This window comes from Hemicordylus capensis, chromosome 5, assembly GCF_027244095.1.
Source record: "Hemicordylus capensis ecotype Gifberg chromosome 5, rHemCap1.1.pri, whole genome shotgun sequence".
Lineage (NCBI taxonomy): Eukaryota > Metazoa > Chordata > Lepidosauria > Squamata > Cordylidae > Hemicordylus > Hemicordylus capensis.
The window spans coordinates 13,875,552-13,896,077 of record NC_069661.1 but is presented as its reverse complement, the minus strand read 5'-3'; the positions used below and the strand labels follow the sequence as shown (position 1 = coordinate 13,896,077).

General features: G+C 44.6%; 1 protein-coding gene across 6 annotated transcripts in view; it reads left to right on the top strand.

Moving 5' to 3' along the window:
• The window catches only part of LOC128326182 (cilia- and flagella-associated protein 69-like), a 59,586-nt gene that overhangs the window by 25,193 nt on the left and 13,867 nt on the right, over nucleotides 1-20,526 (top strand). For 3 of the 6 annotated variants that reach the window (XM_053252556.1, XM_053252552.1, XM_053252554.1), the window contains 6 exons: nucleotides 9,783-9,999; nucleotides 10,925-11,047; nucleotides 14,879-15,043; nucleotides 17,693-17,811; nucleotides 18,366-18,484; nucleotides 19,777-19,858. In XM_053252556.1, the coding sequence (XP_053108531.1) occupies nucleotides 9,783-9,999; nucleotides 10,925-11,047; nucleotides 14,879-15,043; nucleotides 17,693-17,811; nucleotides 18,366-18,484; nucleotides 19,777-19,858 (825 nt within the window). The remainder of the gene's footprint in view (nucleotides 1-9,782; nucleotides 10,000-10,924; nucleotides 11,048-14,878; nucleotides 15,044-17,692; nucleotides 17,812-18,365; nucleotides 18,485-19,776; nucleotides 19,859-20,526) is intronic. The other 3 variants (XM_053252555.1, XM_053252557.1, XM_053252553.1) reach the window with 2 other exon arrangements.

Sequence of the window (20,526 nt, the reverse complement as noted above, 5' to 3'; positions counted from 1 at the left end):
CAAGCCTGTGGGGTGCTGGGTTTTGTTGTTTCTGAGGTGTTCATTGTAGATTATCTGGTAGCATATGAGATTTTCAGTGAAAAACAAGAATCCACTCTCATATGCTACCAGAGAATCTACACTCAGAACACCACAGAAACAGCAGAACCCAGCACCCCATGGGTTAGCAACCCTTCCCCTGGCCAATGTGGGGTCAGTAAAGAGTGGAAAGAAGCAAAAGAGCCAATGGGGAACAAGGAGGGAATTGTCAGCAGGTCAGCCCATGATTTAGGTCACCAGTCAGAAGGCTGGAAGGGTGGGAAATTCAAAGAGATGTCAGACACAAAATGGAGACTGACTCAGAGATCACCACAAAATGGAGGTCCGAAACAACAAAACGTTTTGTACCCGAAACAGGCGTTTTGTTTTGTATACAAAACTTTTGGATCTGGAAAATGGGTGTTTTGTTTTGTCTACAAAACACCCAAAACAGGCTGTTTTGGGTACAAAACATTTTGTATCCGAAACGTTTCACACATCCCTACCAAGGACACTTCTGGGTTATCCTTCCCGTAAGCCCCAAAGCAGGACACATGATTGGCTAGCCATAGAAAAACTCCTCTTACCTGAAGCTGAGGGAGATAACTCCACCCAGTTCTCTTCTGTCCTCGAAAGCTCCAGGCAGTGTATCTCTGTTTTTCTCCATCTTTATATCTACCTTCCCCTCGACATTCTCTAAATCCTTATCTGAATTCTTCTCCCCTTGCTCCTGTTTTTCTCAAATTAAACACAAACAAACCTGCTATCGTCCTTTTTCTATTCTGCTCTCCCCTCCTCCCTCCCGTTTTTACCTCGCTGCATGAGGCAATCGGGGCAGTTAAAAGTGAGAAATATTCAGCTCCCTGAGGGGAAAGGCCTGCACCTCTTTTTTTTCCAGGGGGGCTGCAACATTTCTAGTCATCTTTTACTAGTCTGAGCATCCAGATCAGCCATGGTTGCTCTAGCACCATTTGTGTACCCCAACGAGCCAATACAGGAGCCTTCCCTGTCGGCCACGGCTGCCTTCAGGCCGCTCATGCAGCCAGATTCAAAGCAGGGTGTGGTATTCGCTCCAGATATGGCCACTTCCGAGCCGCTCGTTCTGGCAGCTCCTGCTCGCCTCTCCTTTACGGCAGCAATGGAGCCAGAGTCAATGCTCCCAACAGAGTCCCGCATGACTCGTTCTACCTTAAGCCACCACTACAGCTAGCCTGCGGGGGGGGGGGGACAGAGGAACCGGCATGGAGAACAGCAGAAGCATGTGAATTCCCCGGTGCGTGGGTTCTCTTGGGGTAGAAGTGCCCCTTACCAAACCCGCCGCCTACTTCGGCAGAGATTGCCGCGTTTGGGAACTACAGAGCAGCCCCTATTAGGATGGTGACAGGGGCACCACCAAAGATGGCGCAGGGTACCTCAAAGGTTTTGGCAGGAAGTGCGGAGAGCAGTGCGGAGAGCTTCCCACTCCACCAGAACTGCAGTAAAACACCTTGAAAAGGGATCCATGGGCATAGGGGAACAATCTGCTCAGCCTATCTCCTCTGCCACTTCTTCTGCCTTGCCAAAGTCTGTACCTCCAAGTGACAGGCATGGTTTAAAAATGCCATAATTGATATGATTTCTCAGGTGGCGCCAGCTAAGAAGCAAAGGGGATCTCGCAAGCATTAAAGGTGACAAGCCTCTTCAAATAGTTCCTCCTCATCTAGTTCTCTAAGCCCTCCTCCCCAAAAATCAAAAGCCAAAACTAAGCACCTCAAAGCACATTAAAAGGCAAATGTTATGGGGTCTGTCACTAAGGGCTATAATTCTTCCAAGGTAACAGGGCAAGACTCTGGGGATCTAGACCCCCTCCACCTGAGACCCTTATTGTCAAAGAACCAGTGTCCAGGAACAGATCCTGTCAGTATTGGGGTCATAAGCCTTGGAGAAGATATGGGCAAATTGGAGGAGGACCCTCAGGACTCAAATTCTTTGCTTAAAGAGGAAGGCGAATGGTCAGGAGCAGAGGAGGTGGAATCAAATAATATTTCCCAGCACCTCTTTATTGCAGACAATTTTTCTCCCCTGATGTCAAGGGTATTAAAGGCGATTGGACTGCAAGCCAAAACTGGTCCTGAAGCCACCTTCTCAGGAAAAGGTGACCTAGTATTTCCGAGGGTGGTACCTAGCGACATTCTGCTACCAGTCCCTGACCTATTTTCTGAAGTGATAAGGCAAGAGTGAGCAGTGCCAGCAACAAGTAGAAAGTCTGTAGCCTCTGCCACTAGATTCTATACCTACCAACAAGAGTATGGGGATCTGTTTAAAACTCCCAATACGGATGCCCCAATAGTCCAATTAGTCAGTGGGTCCTTGGTTACAAAAGATAGTGAGGTTACGCTCAAGGATCCTGCTGACAAAAAGGCAGAACTATTATTATTATTTATATTATTATTTTACACATTCAGACAGGTGTTATTGACTGGTTTGTTTTATCATCGAGTCTGTTTGTTTTATTCATCGAGTCCTTCCCAAGGACCTGGGATGCCAGAATTTTATTGTCAATGTTGTTGCTGCTGTTATAGGTATCATCGCAGAATATAGGCTCTTCCCAGTAAAGCTGCTTTTTGTAATTGGCTGATGGTGATTTCTGTGGCCCCTATGGTGTTGAGGTGCTCTTCAAGGTCTTTTGGAACTGCACCCAGGGCGCCAATTACCACTGGGATTATTTTGGTCTTTTTCTGCCATAGCCTTTCAATTTCAATTTATAGATCTTTGTATTTGGTGATTTTTTCTATTTCTTTTTCTTCTATTCTGCTATCCCCTGGTATTGCTATGTCGATTATTTTGACTTGTTTTTCTTTCTTCTCGACTACAGTTATATCTGGTGTATTGTGTGGCAGATGTTTGTCTGTTTGTAGTCGGAAGTCCCATAATATTTTTATATCTTCATTTTCTTCAACTTTTTCAATTTTATGGTCCCACCAATTTTTGGCTACAGGTAGCTTAAGAATAGCTTAAGAATGGCAACTTGAAGAAAGAAACAGAGGGTTTAATACTGGCTGCACAAAAACAGGCATTAAGAACAAATGCAATAAGAGCAAAAGTAGAAAAATCCACCACAAACAGCAAGTGCCGCCTTTGTAAAGAAGCAGATGAAACCGTGGACCACCTCATCAGCTGTTGTAAAAAGATTGCACAGACTGACTACAAACAAAGGCATGACAAAGTAGCAGGGATGATACACTAGAACATCTGCAAGAACTACAAGCTACCTGTAGCCAAAAATTGGTGGGACCATAAAATTGAAAAAGTTGAAGAAAATGAAGATATAAAAATATTATGGGACTTCCGACTACAAACAGACAAACATCTGCCACACAATACACCAGATATAACTGTAGTCGAGAAGAAAGAAAAACAAGTTAAAATAATCGACATAGCAATACCAGGAGATAGCAGAAAAGAAGAAAAAGAAATAGAAAAAATCACCAAATACAAAGATCTACAAATTGAAATTGAAAGGCTGTGGCAGAAAAAGACCAAAATAATCCCAGTGGTAATTGGCGCCCTGGGTGCAGTTCCAAAAGACCTTGAAGAGCACCACAACACCATAGGGGCCACAGAAATCACCATCAGCCAATTACAAAAAGCAGCTTTACTGGGAACAGCCTATATTCTGCGACGATATCTATAACCATTGACAATAAAATTCTGGCATCCCAGGTCCTTGGGAAGGACTCGATGTCTGGATAAAACAAACCAGTCAATAACACCTGCCTGACTGTATAAATAAATAAATAAATATAATAATAGCCCGGGCCTCCCTGCTGTGGGTGGATGACCTATTGAATGATGTCCCTTCTGATCCAGTTAAGCTTCGACAGCAGTTGAAAAATTCCAAAAGGCCCAAGCCTTTATGGCGGGCGCCACATTGATTCCATACAGTTTGCTTCACGGGCCGCGCCTGCTGCGGTGGTGGGCTACAGTAATTTATGGCTTAAAAACTGGCAGGTCAACACCACCTCAAAAAAATAATCTGTCCACGGTGGCTTATGATGGCACTAAATTGTTTGGGGGAAACGCACTGAAAGATGTGCTAGTAGAATCCAAAGACAAACGTAAGACCATGGCAACAGCTACACATAAGGTTGAAAGGCCTTTTTTCAAAAGGTCCTTTCAGGAAAAAGGTCCTTAGCAGAAAAGAAGAAAAAGAAATAGAAAAAATCACCAAATACAAAGATCTACAAATTGAAATTGAAAGGCTGTGGCAGAAAAAGACCAAAATAATCCCAGTGGTAATTGGCACCCTGGGTGCAGTTCCAAAAGACCTTGAAGAGTACCTCAACACCATAGGGGCCACAGAAAGGCCTTTTTTCAAAAGGTCCTTTCAGCAACCACAGGCTTCATTTCAGCCCTTTCGTGGATTCCGGCCCCTTGGGGGCCAGGGTCACTTCAGAACCCAGAGGTTCAATTGGAATAAGCGATGTGGCTCCTATAGGAATGCTGGTTCTACCAGGCAGCCCTTCCATCAACAAAAACAATCCAAAGCCCAGCAATGACTCTCCGCTTAAAAAGCTGGGCGGCCATCTGAAGGAGCATTTCCATGTGTAGGAATCCTCCATTTTGGACAATTGGACACTCAGACAGGGTCTCACTATCAGTGAGATCCGGTTCCTAGCCGTGAGTGGGAAGAGCAGGCTAAGCAGGTGGGCAGGGAAGTGCGCAGGGCATACTGGAGAGACCCCCGAGCCAGGAGGCTGCTTTTAAGCCTCCTGGCCGGGGGTCTACTCACAAGTAGCTGTGGCTACTCACGAGCAGATAACTGGGGTTTGCAGAGTGCTCTCTCCGCAAACCCGGGCTAAGGGGCGGGCTACAGGAGTGGGTTAGCCGCTCCAGAAGCACCGGGCTCGGCTGCGAGCCTGGTGGTTCTTATGATCACAAAAATCGGGCTAGGATTTTCCTAGCCCGATTTTTGTGATCGTAAGAATAGCCCCTCAATGTTATACGGGACAGTTACAAAATAGAGTTAGTAGTCCCCCCTCACAAGTTTCTCCCTATGCCACGTCTGCGCTCTATTACCAGACACTCTGAGCTAACTTGAGCCATTCAGCATCTAGTAGAAATAGGCGCAGTGGAACCTCTTCCAGAACTGCAGAGTGGGGTGTCTATTCTATTTTGTTCACCGTCCCCAAAAAGGACGGGACAAAAAGAGCTGTTTTGGATTTAGAATTCCTAAACAGGTGGGTGAAAAGGGAACATTTCCGAATGGAGACCTTAAGAGTAGTTGCAGAGGCCCTTCTTCATCAGGACATCATTACCTCCATAAACTTGAAGGAGGCGTATCTGCATGTTCCCATTCACATTCGCAGTCAAACCTTGCTCAGGTTCCACTATGTGGGCCATCACTGGCAATACGTGGCTCTCCCATTCAGACTGTCATCAGCCCCACATGTGTTCATCAAATTGTTGGTGCCGCTGGTGGCACATCTCTGCCTCCAGGGGATCCAGATCCTGGTTTACTTAGATGACCTACTTCTCTTGTCAAGGTCAGAGCAAATGGCACATTGAGACCTAGAAGTCACTCTCAGCACCCTCCAAACTCACAGATTCTGCATAAACCAAAAAAAGAGCCAACTGACACCGACCTGCCATCTGCAACACCTACAGGTGAAACTCGGAAAATTAGAATATCGTGCAAAAGTCCATTAATTTCAGTAATGCAAATTAAAAGGTGAAACTGATATATGAGACAGACGCATTACATGCAAAGCGAGATAAGTCAAGCCTTAATTTGTTATAATTGTGATGATCATGGCGTACAGCTCATGAAAACCCCAAATCCACAATCTCAGAAAATTAGAATATTACATGGAACCAAGAAGACAAGGATTGAAGAATAGAACAATATCGGACCTCTGAAAAGTATACAGTGTACTGTGCTTGACTGGCCAGCAAACTCGCCTGACCTGACCCCATAGAGAATCTATGGGGCATTGCCAAGAGAAGGATGGGAGACATGAGACCAAACAATGCAGAATTGCTGAAGGCCGCTAATGAAGCATCCTGGTCTTCCATAATACCTCATCAGTGCCACAGGCTGATAGCATCCATGCCACGCCGCACTGAGGCAGTAATTGCTGCAAAAGGGGCCCAAACCAAGTACTGAATACATATGCATGCTTATACTTTTCAGAGGTCCGATATTGTTCTATTCTTCAATCCTTGTCTTCTTGGTTCCATGTAATATTCTAATTTTCTGAGATTGTGGATTTGGGGTTTTCATGAGCTGTATGCCATGATCATCACAATTATAACAAATTAAGGCTTGACTTATCTCGCTTTGCATGTAATGCGTCTGTCTCATATATCAGTTTCACTTTTTAATTTGCATTACTGAAATTAATGGACTTTTGCACGATATTCTAATTTTCCGAGTTTCACCTGTAGGTGTTCTCATAGATACCCAAATCAACCATCTTCGCTTTCCAGACAATTGGTTCCCGCTGATCACTACAGAAATACGTCAGGCACTACAGGGCCCTACTGTCCTTCTGTCCACCTTGGTGAGGCTTCTAAGACTCATGGTGGTGACATTCGAGGCTGTGCTGTGGGCAAGGTTTCACTCCTGTGTGCTCCAATGGTTCCTCCTGCCTTATCAGCAGGCCATAAGTGGTTAGAGTGCTGGACTAGGACTGGGGAGACCTGAGTTCAAATCCCCATTCAGCCATGATACTTGCTGGGTGATTCTGGGCCAGTCACTTCTCTCTCAGCCTAACCTTCTTCACAGGGTTGTTGTGAGGAGAAACTCAAGTATTTAATACACCGCTCAGGGCTCCTTGGAGGAAGAGCAGGATATAAATGTTAATAATGACAACAACAACAACCAGAAAGTGAGTCTTGCATCTACAACTCCAAGAAAGCGTCCGCATCGCACTCAGGTGGTGGCTCTAGTCACAGAACCCTCTGAAGGGAAAACAGTTCCTAGACCCACCAAAGATGATGCTCACCACGGATGCGAGCAACAGGGGCTGGGGAGCTCACTGTCTCCATCTCTTGGGCCAAGGGATATGATCCGCCCAGGAGAGGAGCCACAGCATCAACTGGAGGGAGCTATGGGCAATTCGGCTAGTGTTATTGGCCTTCCAGCATAATCTGCAGGGCGCTCATGTTCGTGTGTGAACAGACAATACCACCGCAAAAGCCCACGTGAACCGGCAGGGCGGCACGAGGTTCAGATAATTACACCAGGAGGCCTCCCTTCTGATGACTTGGGCAAAATCCAATCTGGGCTCATTGACGGCTCATCATGTAAAGAGAGAACAGAACCTCGTGGCCGACTGGCTGAGTCAGGAGCACCTTTTGCTGGGGGTATGGGCACTCTTGACAAGGGTGTTCACCCAGATTACAGCGCACATGGGAATGCCAATCATGGGCATATTTGCAACACTGAAGAATGCCAAGACTTCTCAGTTCATGTCCTGCTTTTCCTGCAAAGGGGCAAAAGAGATGGATGCCCTCTCCAGTCCCTGGCCTCGGGGACTGCTGTACGCATTCCCTCCAACACCCCTCCTGGCCAAGGTACTGAGAAGGGTCAGTCAGTTACATGCATCAGTCATCCTAGTGGCACCTTTCTGGCTGAAATGTTCATGGTTCCTGGAGCTTCTTCATTTAGTGGTGGAAGAACCATGGATCCTTCCAATATCCGAAGATCTTCTTGCTCAGGGTCCCGTGCAGCATCAAAATCCAGCCTGGTATTCACTAGCCGCCTGGAAACTGAGAGGAGGATCTTAGGTCAGCAGGGCTACTCTAAGGAGATCCTTGAAACAATGCTAGCATCCTGCAGATCATCGACCAACAGGATATACCAATACAGCTGGCGGTTCTTCCTGCGTTGGTTGGCCAAGCACTCCATACCCAAGCCCAGCATCCCTTTGAACCATCTTCTCCAATTCCTGCAAGACTGTTTGGACAAAGGTCTGTGCCCGAACACCCTAAAGAGACAGGCAGTTTCACTGGCCAGGCTCATTTCTGGCATTTCAGGTACGGCATGTCAAAATCACCCAGACCTGATATGTTTTCTTTGAGGAGCAACTCTTCTATCTCGTCCGACTGTTCATAGATTTCCATCATGGGATCTCCATACCGTTTTGAAAGCTCTGCAATTCACGCCATTCGAACCTGTAGCAGACATACCTTTGAGACTGTTATAGCTTAAATTGGCCTTTTTAGTGGCAATAACATCCGCTAGGTGCATTTCAGAGCTGAGAGCACTTTCTATCTGTAAATCGCTCTGCGTGTTCCCGGAAGATTCGGTACGACTAACCCCAGAGCCTTCCTTCCGCCCCAAGGTGGCTACACCTTTTCATCAATTGCAAGATATTTTCCTGCCTTCCTTTTGCCCGCATCTGGTTCATTCCAGAGAGAAACTATGGCATAAGTTGGATGTCTGTCACTGCCTTAAACAATATATTAAAAGGACTGCACCGTTCCGAACCACGAATTCTCTATTCGTCTCCTTTCGTCCAAGCACCATGGGGTCCACCATCTCTGCCTCCACCATTGCACGCTGGATAAGAGCTTGTATATCACTAGCTTACGAGACCCAACATCTGACACCCCCTACACATGTCCTTGCTCACTCCACTCGAGCTGCAGCCACTTCAGCAGCTTTTTCGACAAATGCCCCAGTCCACGAGATTTGTAGGGCAGCTATCCACCTTTGGATAGCTTCCACCTTTTTGGTCACCTTCCACTTTTGTCAGGCATTATAAGATGGAGCTGCAGGCTTCGGCCCAAGCAGCATTTGGAAGGCGGGTTTTGCGGCAGGTGCTTCCCCAGGAATAGGCAAGGGCATCCCTCCCTAGTGGGTCTTCGCTGTGGTATGTCCCAGAGGTGTCCTCAGTCCCAGCAACTGAGAAAGGAGCGTTGGTTTCACTTACCGTGAAGGCTTCTTCTGGTTGCTGGGCCCAAGGACACCTCGACCCACCCTCTACACGTGCTTGCCTGTTCCTGGTAAACCACCTGGGGAATGGATAGTTCTGTTCCCTGGGAATACAGTCAGGTATGTGTGCATATACCCTGATCCACCTGTCATTTGGTTCTATTTTTTCTAATATGTTTCTATTTTTTCTGATATGGTGTATTATTTTTGAGTTTCCCGAGTATTGACTTTTTTGCCTTGTGCATCTCGGCCCCAAAGAACTGGGTGGGGTTATCTCCCTCAGCTTCAAGTAGGAAGAGTTTTTCTATGGCTAGCCATTCATTTTTCCTGCCTTGGAGCTTATGGGAAGGATAACCCAGAGGTGTCCTTGGGCCTAGCAACCAGAAGAAGCCTTCACGGTAAGTGAAACCAACGCTCCTATTTGTCTCCTAGTATGACTACTCTATAAGATTGCTTGCTTGCATATAGTCATCATTGATGAAAGACATCAGATGGCATACAAATGACATCATCAGATGTCACTGTGATGGCAAATACTCTATAAGAGCACATTCTTGCTATTCAGTTGCTATGACATAATAGTAGGGCTGTCATTTGTTTCATCAGGCAATTTAAATTTGTTTCCCAAATTTGGGAAACAAATTTGTGTACATTTGTTTCCCAAGGACAAATTTCAGAGGAATGCAGGGAACAATTTTTTCACCTCAAATGCCACCTGATAGTGTGGGTGTCAAAGACAAACTCTGTATACATCAGCAAGGAAAATAAGAAGAGCATTTTGTTTCACTTGCATACATTAAAATATATACGTGATGTTTTTATTTTGTCTCCTATCTGTCTTTAGCTGCTGCATGAGGGTAAAGTTATGCTGGCTTTGTTTCATTATGTAAAACCAAACGAAAAGCCAGGAGTGCTTGACTGGTCTGCTGCCCAATATGAAGAATTACAGCTTCATGCAATTGCTACCTTGGCTATAGTGGCTCCCTTGTTGGTAGAAGACTACATGACGTGCCAAGGAAATACTCGCCTTCTCATGTTTCTAGAATGGTGTGCAGGCAATGGTGAGTGGACATGATAGGCAAGATGCCTCCCAGTTGCAGGGGAGCAACAGCAGGAGAGAGAGGGCATGCCCTCACCTCTTGCCTGTAGGCTTCTCGGAGGCATCTGGTGGGCCACTATGTGAAACAGAATGCTGGACTAGATAGGTCTTGGGCCTGATCCAGCAGGGCTGTTCTTATGTTCTTATGGCAACTTGTAATTATACATAATGGTTGTGAATACACTGCTGAATTTGACTTACATCCTCTAAAGATGAGAACTGTGGGTTACACAACTACAAAAATACTGCTGGGGTTTCTTTTCTGCTTAATCACTCGAAGAAAGAGGCTGAAAGAATCCATTTTCTCCACAGTGAGATGATTTCTCCCTCTCAGTAATTGAAATCTTGTTGAGTGTGGACAGCTTCAGTTGGGCACCATTAGTGGCTACTCTTTTGAGAAGCTATGAGTTTGAGGCTTGTTAAAAGATGAGAGCCATGGAGTCCAACACCATTAGACTGCCTGTGGATAACATAACTGCATGTGCTTTCCACCTATGATGATTGCAAAACAACTAATTTTATGATAGGAAACTGTATTATCTCAATCCATTATGATAGGTTCTGGAGACTGGAGTTCTGCTAATTTCTATAGATCATTCATAATCTGTTGATTTCCCATCCATAGATAAGAGCTAGCTTGTTCAACTATTTATTATTATATATTGCTATCATTTTACATGGCATGGTGCTTTACAGAGTTTCTATAAAATGCATTCGTATTAGCTGCTCAGTGGTTATAGACTGCCATCTCCTGAGTGTTTTCAATGCCTCTGTATCTTTTGAATGAAGTGCAAGACCTTTCTGTTTAATCTAGAATTGATGGTTGGAATTAAATGAAAATATTTTAATTTACTATATTTTATTTTATACCTTTATTTTGTTTTTAGTGACGAGTCACACCTTGGCTAAATGCCAAGACAGGCCGCAATGGGGTGGCCTAGTTCAGGCGTGGTCAGGTGAGGAGCAGAAGCCAAAGGCAGGAGGCATGGCCAAGCATGGGCCAGGGTCAGGTACCAGATCAGATCAGCGGAAGGCCAGAGACGGAAGATATGGCCACAGCCATGCTGTCAGCTACTAAATGAGAAACAATGCGAGGGGAGGGGAAATCAAATGTGTCTTTGATAAAACATGTTGCTCATACTCAATGGCTGTCTTGGAGGTAGAGGTTTCAAGCATCTGATGCATCCTTACTCGGTTATGGTTCAGCCGACCAGATTCAAGGGCATCCTCACCCCCACAGTGTCTAATCTGCCTAGGTGACTGAAGGGCTATGGCTCAGGAGGTAAGGTGCTGAGTATACATAGGGCATAGATCCATAGATCAATAATAGAGCACATGCTTTGCATTCATGAGGTCCCAGGTTCAATCCCTGCAATCCCCAGGTAGGGCTGGGAAAGACTACTGTTTAAAATGCTTGAGAACCACTGCCAGTCAAGATAGATAGAGCAATGGTTTGATTTGGCTTTCCAGGCTCACATGACTGTCTGTCGTAGATCTGTCAGGCTAGCCAGATGGAATGTAAAACAGGCAGAGGCAGAAGTAGAATAGCAAAGTCTTACAGGAAGAAATTCTCCAAACCAGGTTTAGTCTGAGTCAAATTCAATCAATCCAAAAGCGTCCAAATCGCAGTCCACGGGCAAGGTCAACACAGTCCAGGGTCCAAACACGGTCAAGGCAATACACAAACACAGCCAATTAGCTCACAGGAAATTGACATTGCTATCAGCGGGGTAGCTGTGGTGCAGTCGTCTTAAATAGGCTGACCACTGGTGCTGTTAATCAAGAGATCCTGAGTCAGCAGCTTTGCCTGTTGTTCTACACATGCAGTTCCTTAACTCTTGCTGTCTTTTGGACCCACGCCTCTCCACAGCTGAGACCGGTTGCACCCCCTCCACAAGAGCTGCCTCACCTGGCTCTAACTCATTTTCAACTCCCCGTGCATTGGACCCACTCTCCCTTGCAACTTCTGGTCCTTGCCTTCCCTCCTCTGCTGTAACCTCCATCCCCTCCTCCAGCTCCTCCTCGAAGTCTTCCATCATGCCCATGACACTGTCTGTGAAGTCCCAGCTTCAGATACACACAACCCTGTATGATGCACCATGGCCTGCTGGTGGGTGTCAGTATATTCAGTAATGGAGAGATAGTCCTGGACAAAATCTTGAGAATTGCTAGAGCATAGAACCCTAACTTAATGGATGCTGAAACATTGCACAGCCTTGACGGTAACAGCTGTTTGAAATAAACTTTAGTTTTGCTCATAAAAGTCTGATTCCTTACTTGGGGGAAGGCTGCTGCTCCAGGAACCCAGGGTAAATTCTTTACTACAAACTTTAACTTGGAAGTATAGGATACAATGTGGGTATAGGGAAATACTCAGGAAATAGTCTGGACATATATACACCCCGAGTCCTTTATTATGTAGCCTAAAAGACTAACACATTTATTTCAGCATAAGCTTTTGTGACTACCATCCACAACATGAAGTATATGGTGAAGGAGGGAGGTATGTATATGTGTATATATTTGGTGAAGTGAAGGGTAATCCATGAAAAGCATATGCTGAAATATATGTATTAGTCTCTAAGATGCCATAAGACTCTCTCTTGTTTCTCCCCTTACATAATAAATGGTCTAAGTTATATGGGTCCAGACTGTTTCCTGAGAACTTCTCCATATGTGTCCAGACTGATATTTATGTAAAGTTAAAATCTAAGAGAGAAGTACAGTGACAATTCACAACAGCAGTAATAATGGATTAAGCCATTTCTCTAGCTGTGCTAAGTTAGTTGAAGCACTGAGTTACAAACAATAGTTTTCTATTGGATCCTGAATGGGTGGACCTAGAATCGTGAACAATGGGACCAAATGGCTGTGGAAAGTGAGAGGTACAGTTCTTATGTAAGGCTAAATGCACATCATAATGGGTAATAAAACAGCTCTCCCTGCCTGAACTAAGTTATTTAGCATATGCTATTAGGAAATATGGGCATTGCCTCCTGTCACCTGTCACTGTGCAACCCATAAACCTGAAGCTCTTGAGTGCAGCATTCCTAGTCAGAGGCAGCTTGTTGCCAGTCAGCACCTGAAGTCAGCTGCAACATGCTGCTTGTCTCACCCCTAGGTGAGCCCAGCACTCATGTAGCCCCAGCCTCTCCTTGCTGGGCTGGTGCTGAGGCCATCCCCTTTCCCCTCAGGTTCTTCCAGGCATGCTCTCTGTCCTAGAGAGACAGCACACACCACTGTTTGCTGTTGCAGAGTGTGTAGACAGCCTGTTTCACTGGCTCCTCCTCTCACTGCCACTACTGTGCTCTCCCTTCCAGCACCAAGCTTTTCAGCTTTTGGTGCTGGAGGGGAGAGACAGCAGAGCATATGAATACGACCAATATTTATATAGCACTTTTCAACAAAAGTTTCCAAAGTGGTTTTACGTAGATATAGAGGCTATTCACACGCTGAGATGAAATCGGGCTAGCCTCGGCTGCAAGCCCAGTGGCTCCTGAGCGGGTAACCCACTCAAGTAACCCGCCCCTTAAACCAGGTTTGCGGAGCAAGTGCTCCGCAAACCCAGGTTTTTTGCTCATGAGTTGCTGTGGCGCGGCTCTGCACGGTGGCTACTCATGAGTAGGCCCCCGGCTGGGAGGCTTAAAAGCAGCCTCCCAGCTCAGGGGTCTCTCCACTATGCCCTGCGCACTCACACAGGGCATACTAGAGCTTCCGGGGGCCACTTGGCCTCCGAACTCCCCAGCCCTGGCCAGCTCCATGATGGAGTTGGCAGTCGTGTGGGCTGCCGTTCCAGCCGCCCAGAGCAGACTGGCTGGTTGTCTGAAGGCTAAGCCCACTCTCCCCGGTCACCCTCCCCAGGCGTGTCTCTTTGATCGTGAGACCCGCCTCATAGTTAAATAAATAAAATGGCTCCCTGTCCCCAAAAGGCTCACAATCTAAAAAAGAAACACAAGATAGATACCAGCAACAGCCACTGGAGGGATGCTGTGCTGGGAATGGATAGGGCCAGTGGCTCTCGCCCTGCTCAGTAAAGAGAATCGCCACTCTTAAAAGGTGCCTCTTTGCTCAGTTAGCGAGTGTGAGCTGATGCTGCAGCAGCAACAGGAATAGGCCAACTCTTACCACCTCCGCAACACCAACACCCAGCTTGCTCTCTTCCCTCCAGCACCAAAAGCTGATAAAAACTCAGGGCTGGAAGGGAAGCACTGCAGCATTGTCAGCAAGAGACAGGGGCTGGTGAAAGTGGATGCTCACACCCTGGCTGATACAGCAAGCAGTGGCGGGCACCAGCTCCAGGACAGACCATGCATCTGCCAGTGGAGGGGGGAAAGGGATGCCATCAGTGCCAACCAGTGAACCAAACTTGGTGGGCGATGCTGGCAAGGAGGGGTCAGGGTCTGGTGGAAGAACACTGGGAAAAGAACAGGGGTGACAGTAGAGGTGGTGTGGGGATGGCAGCAGCAGGTGGGCGATGTCCACAGCAAAGGAGCAGGGCAAAGTGCCTCCCTGTGGCACACTTCCCTCCTGAGGCTGTTGCTTCACCTTACCCATAGGGGAGCTGCCCCTGCTCTTAGTATTGCTTGTATCTGCAAAGGAAGCAGCATGGCAATGGCTTTACTGCCATCAATAAGGTATCATCAGTGAATCTTCTTAGGTAGCAACCACTGCACTAGGCATTTTATTTATATTTTAGAAATGCATCTACATTATGTAACCAAGTGCAGTGTTAACAGTGCTTTAAGTTGTTTTTACACAAAAGGCCTTGCAGCAGCCCATCTATTGCAGGAGGCACACACACTGTATTGCAAAAAAGGATATTTGGTTTTGATTTGTTGCAGATCCCTTCTTTGGTCAAGGCAACAGTTTCCATGGTACAGGTGGTCGTGGCAACAAACTTGCACAGATGCGCTACTGCTTGAGAGTACTGAATCCTGTTGTCTCCCTTGGTGATGATGCTGTGAATCTTGATCTTTGTGATCAGGGAGCAATTCATCAACTGTTGGGTGAAGTATCGCTTAAATTCTCTCCGCTTACTTAGAACAAGATTGCCTGGATTGCTGAACTGTGTACTTCCCATTTAAGTTCTAATCTTTAAATCATCTTTCCCCCCTACCCTGTTTAAAATTGTACACAATTGCACAGCACCCAGGCGACACATATTGGCTCCAAAGGTGACAACAACAACAAATATTTATATACCTAGAAATTAAAAATAAATAAATAAGATGGAACCCCGTCCCCAAAGGGCTCACAATCTAAAAAGAAACATGACACCAGCAACTGGAGGGGTACTGTGCTGGGGGTGGATAGGGCCAGTTGCTCTCCCCCTGCTAAATAAAGAGAATCACCACGTTTGGTGCCTCTTTGCTCAGTTAGCAGGGGTTAATAACACAGGACCCATTAGCAGTGCCTATTCAGAGCACATTATGTGGGCCAGCTATCTCTGAACTCAACTATGTACTTTTTGCTTAAAAACATGATTCAGCTGAAAAGAACAGTGTATTAATTCACTAAATAGAAAGTGTGTGTGTGGGGGGTAGGGGGTTAAATACAAATGTACTATTACTGTAATGACTGTAAATACCCTGCAGTTGTATAAAGATAGTAAATATCACTTTTGAGTTTAATGCTCAAGGCACAAGGTTGCATTTTTTTCAGCACTGCAGAGGTCCCGCATTCTGTATGCATGATGTATCTTTTTGCTCAGCAATATTTCATAGGGAGAATGTCATTATGAGTAAAAGGATGGTTTAGTATCCATTCAGTTGCAATAATTAGGGCCTTTGCACTGGCAGAGCTCCATATGAATATCATGGGCACAATAATAATGTCAACAACAACACTATTCTAATCTATCTATCTATCTATCTATCTATCTATCTATTTATCATATTTTTATACCACCTATGTAAATCTCTAGGCAGTGTACAAATCCCAGCATTAAAAATCACAGGTTAAATTAAAATAAAACATGATAAAAATAAAATAAAACATGATAAAAACAATATAAAACAAATTATTAAGATTATCAAAATTCTAATTAAAAGCTTGTGAGAACAGGAAAGTCTTGAGGGTCTTCCTGGGGGAAAAAAAAGAGAAGGAGATGCTCTCATTTCAGCAGGGAGCATATTCCAAAACCCTGGGGCAGCCACAGAGAAAGCCTGGTCCTAAGTCGTCACCAGATGAACTGTTGGCAACCAGAACCAGAACTTTCCAGAAGATCGTAAAAGGCAGAAGCGTTCATGACAAAGGGGGCACTTTCTTAAATAACCTGGCCCCAAGCCTTTAAGGTATTTATAGGTAATAACCAGCACTTTATATTTCACCCAGAAACATATTGGCAGCCAGTGCAGTTCTTTCAAAACTGGTGTTATATGGTCCCTTCGTGTTGTCCCAGAGACCAATCTGGCTGCTGCATTCTGTACCAATTGTAGTTTTCGGACTATGTACAAAGGCAGCCCATGTAGAGCGCATTACAGTAGTCAAGTCTGGAGGTTACCAGCATATGCACCATTGTTTTAAGGTCATTCGCCTCTAGAAATGGACGTAGCTGACCTATCAGCCGAAGCTGATAAAAAGTGCTCCTGGCCACCGCTTCAGCCTGAGAAACCAGGAGGAGCTTTGGGTCCAGGAGCACTCCCAAGCTACATACCTGATCTTTCAGGGGGAATGTAACCCGAACCAGAACAGGCAGATCTAAACTATCTCTCAGGTCCCGGCCCCCCACAGTCAGTACTTCTGTCTTATTTGGATTCAACTTCAGTCTGTTATCCCTCATCCAGCCCACTACTGCCTCCAGGCAGGCATTGAGGGAAGATATGCCATTTCCTGATGAGGTTGACATAGAGAAGTAAATCTGGGTTTCAGCAGCATATTGATAACACATATCAATTGGCTGTTCCATAGCAATTGTTTTGCTATCATGTACTTGTTGTTTGAGAATGTATTATCATGTACTTGTTGTTTGAGAATGTATTATAAGGGCTTCCATGGTTCATCCTAAAAGGTGCTTGTCCCTGGACAAAAGTTAAATTGTGTTGTCAACTTTCATAAGTTTACTTGGAAAGAGACAATAGACTTGTGTCAAAGTGTGAGACTTTTGATCTTCACTGTCTAGCCTCCCCCCCCCCGCCCCTTTAGTATTTGCTTCTCTGATTTGCTCTTTGAGTCTGTTGCAAAAAATATTTGTCAAATAGTCTGTTCTGGAATTCAATAAATATATTGGGGTGATATTTCATGAGAGAGAGATGGAAACAAATATAGACTATGGCTATTATCCAAAAATCTGTGTGTTTAGCAGTGCCCCACCCACTCTAAATAATTTTCCCCATACACAGAACAGCAAACTTTTAGGTTCCAAAGCAGTTTGCAGTGCATTGTGTATAGTAGCTGGGCTGCTGTTTGTTTTGCTTTTAAAATTAAACTAGCATTGATTGTGCATAAGCCCTTAATTTTTAATGCACCCCTCCCCTAAATATTTTCCCCCATACACAGCATAGCAAACTGTTTGCATGATGCCTCTATCTTTTGCTCAGCAATATTTCACAGGGAAATACAGCTGAAATAGCTCTGTGGATTTTAGCAGGCCACATGATACGGTCTTTATTACTAAAGGAGTAAATTTGATATTACCCGCTTCTACATACTATTAGGTATCTTGAAGAATACAACTAACAATTTCAAAGAAAAAGAAGATGCCATTGTGGTTGGAATTCAGACTGATATCTTTCTTACTCTGTCAACTCTTTGTGAAAATAATGTTCATAGGAAGGTTTGTATCCTCTTATTTTGTTCTTTCAGACTAGAGGTGTCTGTAATTTAATGTATGTAACATTATTAGGCATAAGTGAGACATGCTGCATGCTTGTAATTTCTTTCTGTAGGCCACATGCTCTTTCCTTCAATTTCCCTTTTTGTTTTAATCTTCTGATGTTATATCAGAAGTAGAGAAGTATGGAAAACTAGCCACTTGTGAGACAATACCAGAAGACACAAAATTCCAGCTAGCAGCGAGGAAATTGCTCCTTGCTTCTCCCTGGCAAGGAGCTACTCCTGTGATCTGGGGCTCTCTCCCTCCTGGTAGGGCAGGGCAAGTGAGTGAATGTGGCAGCACTTCGGCCATCCTAACCATGCTGCATCCCAGGCTGTTGCAGAGAGTCTCTTGATCCCAGGAATGGCTTTTCAGATGGCTGTGGGAGGCTGCTGAGAGGTGGGTGGGAAGGAGGTAATGGTTTGTGCTAACTCTGCCTTGTGCTAGCATCACTCTGGAAGCCTATATCTGTAATGCTTCCAGAATAATGTGGGTTTGACTGATATATCACACAGGAAATCTTTGGATGGGAAGGAGTGGATACACTTATTCCATTTATGAAGATGGATGCAAAGAAATTCTATAGTGGACTGGGCCATAACCGTCTCCTTTTTAGTGCTCTGGACTGTTTATGGTAAATACAGCTATTTTGAAAAGTTTAATTACTGGAAAACAGGCAAGTCTTAAACTCTATTTGGGCCTATTGCTGCCTTCTGTAAAAGAAGAATTTGAACAGGGCAAGAGTAATATGAATGGATAATTTTTAATTCCTAAGCAATACTTTTAAAGTGTATCATTGTCTAAATTATTATATGTTGAGTTTATGGGTTTGAAATGCTAATGAATTGATAATTGACTACTTTACATTCTTCATTTGGTGGTAGTATCTGTAGATTTTTAATTCTTTGTATTTGTTATGCTCTGGTTATTCAGTCTTACACTTATTTTCATTTGTTCAGCCATCATTTGCCAAGTAGGGCTGAACACTTGACCGACTGAGGACCTGCACATAAGCTGGACTTGTTTATTGAGTTCTATATCATTGTGAGGCAACTACAAACATTTACTTTGGGAAGGAACAAGAACAATTATAGGCATCAATTTGAAATCTCTGAGTGTAGCTGTGCCCTCACCACTGCAAAGAAGTTTGAGAATTGCAGCGTAATCATACTGTTTGACAAAATAATGAACTACTGTAGTCCTTCCACAGAAATATCTTTGATCTCAGTTTCATTTAGTAGGATGCTGTTGAATGTATTAAGCTTCAGGTCAAAAGGAATCTATAGGTCTGCAAAGCTAGCAATGCACTGCAGTAAGCAACAAATTCATTTATCGTTCTCCTGGATTAGAGACAGTCCACAAATTAATACAAGTTCAAGATTCTTTACCAGATTTTGGACCACTAAACTACAACAACATATGCTGCTGTGGTATGGGACGCATAAGCATCCAGGGTAGTTCAGTGTAGGTGAAGCAGAAATGTTCCCACAATCTTTCCTATCCTGTGGGACTATTAGCCTCTGCAGTTTTACAGTGCCAAACTTCTGTAAGTTTATAGAAGCCTTTCAATAAAATAGAAATGCAGCCAGTTTTGCACAAGGTATGGCTGGTATGCATCTTCTTTCTTTTGCTGATGCAGACTTTGGTTCCTTCATTAGAGGGTGAAATGGCCCTCCAAAGAATTCTCCTCCAATCTGAAATGTATGTCATTGATATACAGCAAAATTATGAGTGTGGCATGGTTTTGGAAGAAATATTCTGAGCCAAGCGTTGCTAGCCCAAGCAGTACATCAAGCAGTAATAAATATTGGGGTACTAGTAATTAATTTGGGACCTTTGTTCCTTTAGCAAGTTGTTAGAAATAAAACATGTTTGCTGAGTGCAAGCTGAAAGAGATCCTTCAATCTGAAATTATTTTCATTTAAGGTGCTGTGTGATGGGCTGTACCATTTTAGAGGATTACTTTCTTGAAAGAGAGGGCCTCTTCACCCTCCTGGATTTGCTAGTGGTGGGTATTATAATGTAGAGTATCAACTCTACTGAAAATAGAATCTTGTTATTGATTTGTGCCAAGTTACTAGGTTTTAATTATATATCCATGGTTCTATTGCTCCCTGTCAGAAATTCCATCACATCCAGTATGTGCCTGAAATGCTTGTACAAGCACAATCCAAAGTGCATTCACAATAGCTATTAATACAATCACAGTGACATTAGTTTTCCCAAGTGCAGATTTAATGCTTTGCTCTGAAAATGTAATTTCCCCAAGGTAGTTCCTTGAGGGGAGGCATGCAGACTGTGCTAGAATGTGGGTATTTTTATTACACACACAAAAATGACCATGCAGAAAGGCCTGTACTGTACATGCACAGCAACTAGCCCTTGCTGCCTCAGGAAACTTCTTTAGTTGGTCCCTCACCATCCAAAGACAGGAAGGTCATTCACACAAGCATTATATGTGGGGATAGGGAGGAAGGCAGGGTTATTCCTACCTTCCCCCACACAACCACCAGTTTCCCCAAAGCTGTGCCGCTTGCTGGCTCACATGATCGCTGCTGTGGCGAGTGGCGCAGCAAACTGGAGGCTGAGGAAATGAATCCCAGTCTCCAGAAATCCCACAATGCACTGCTCAAGCAGCACAGTGCATTGTGGAAATGCTAGAAGCCGAGTCATTCC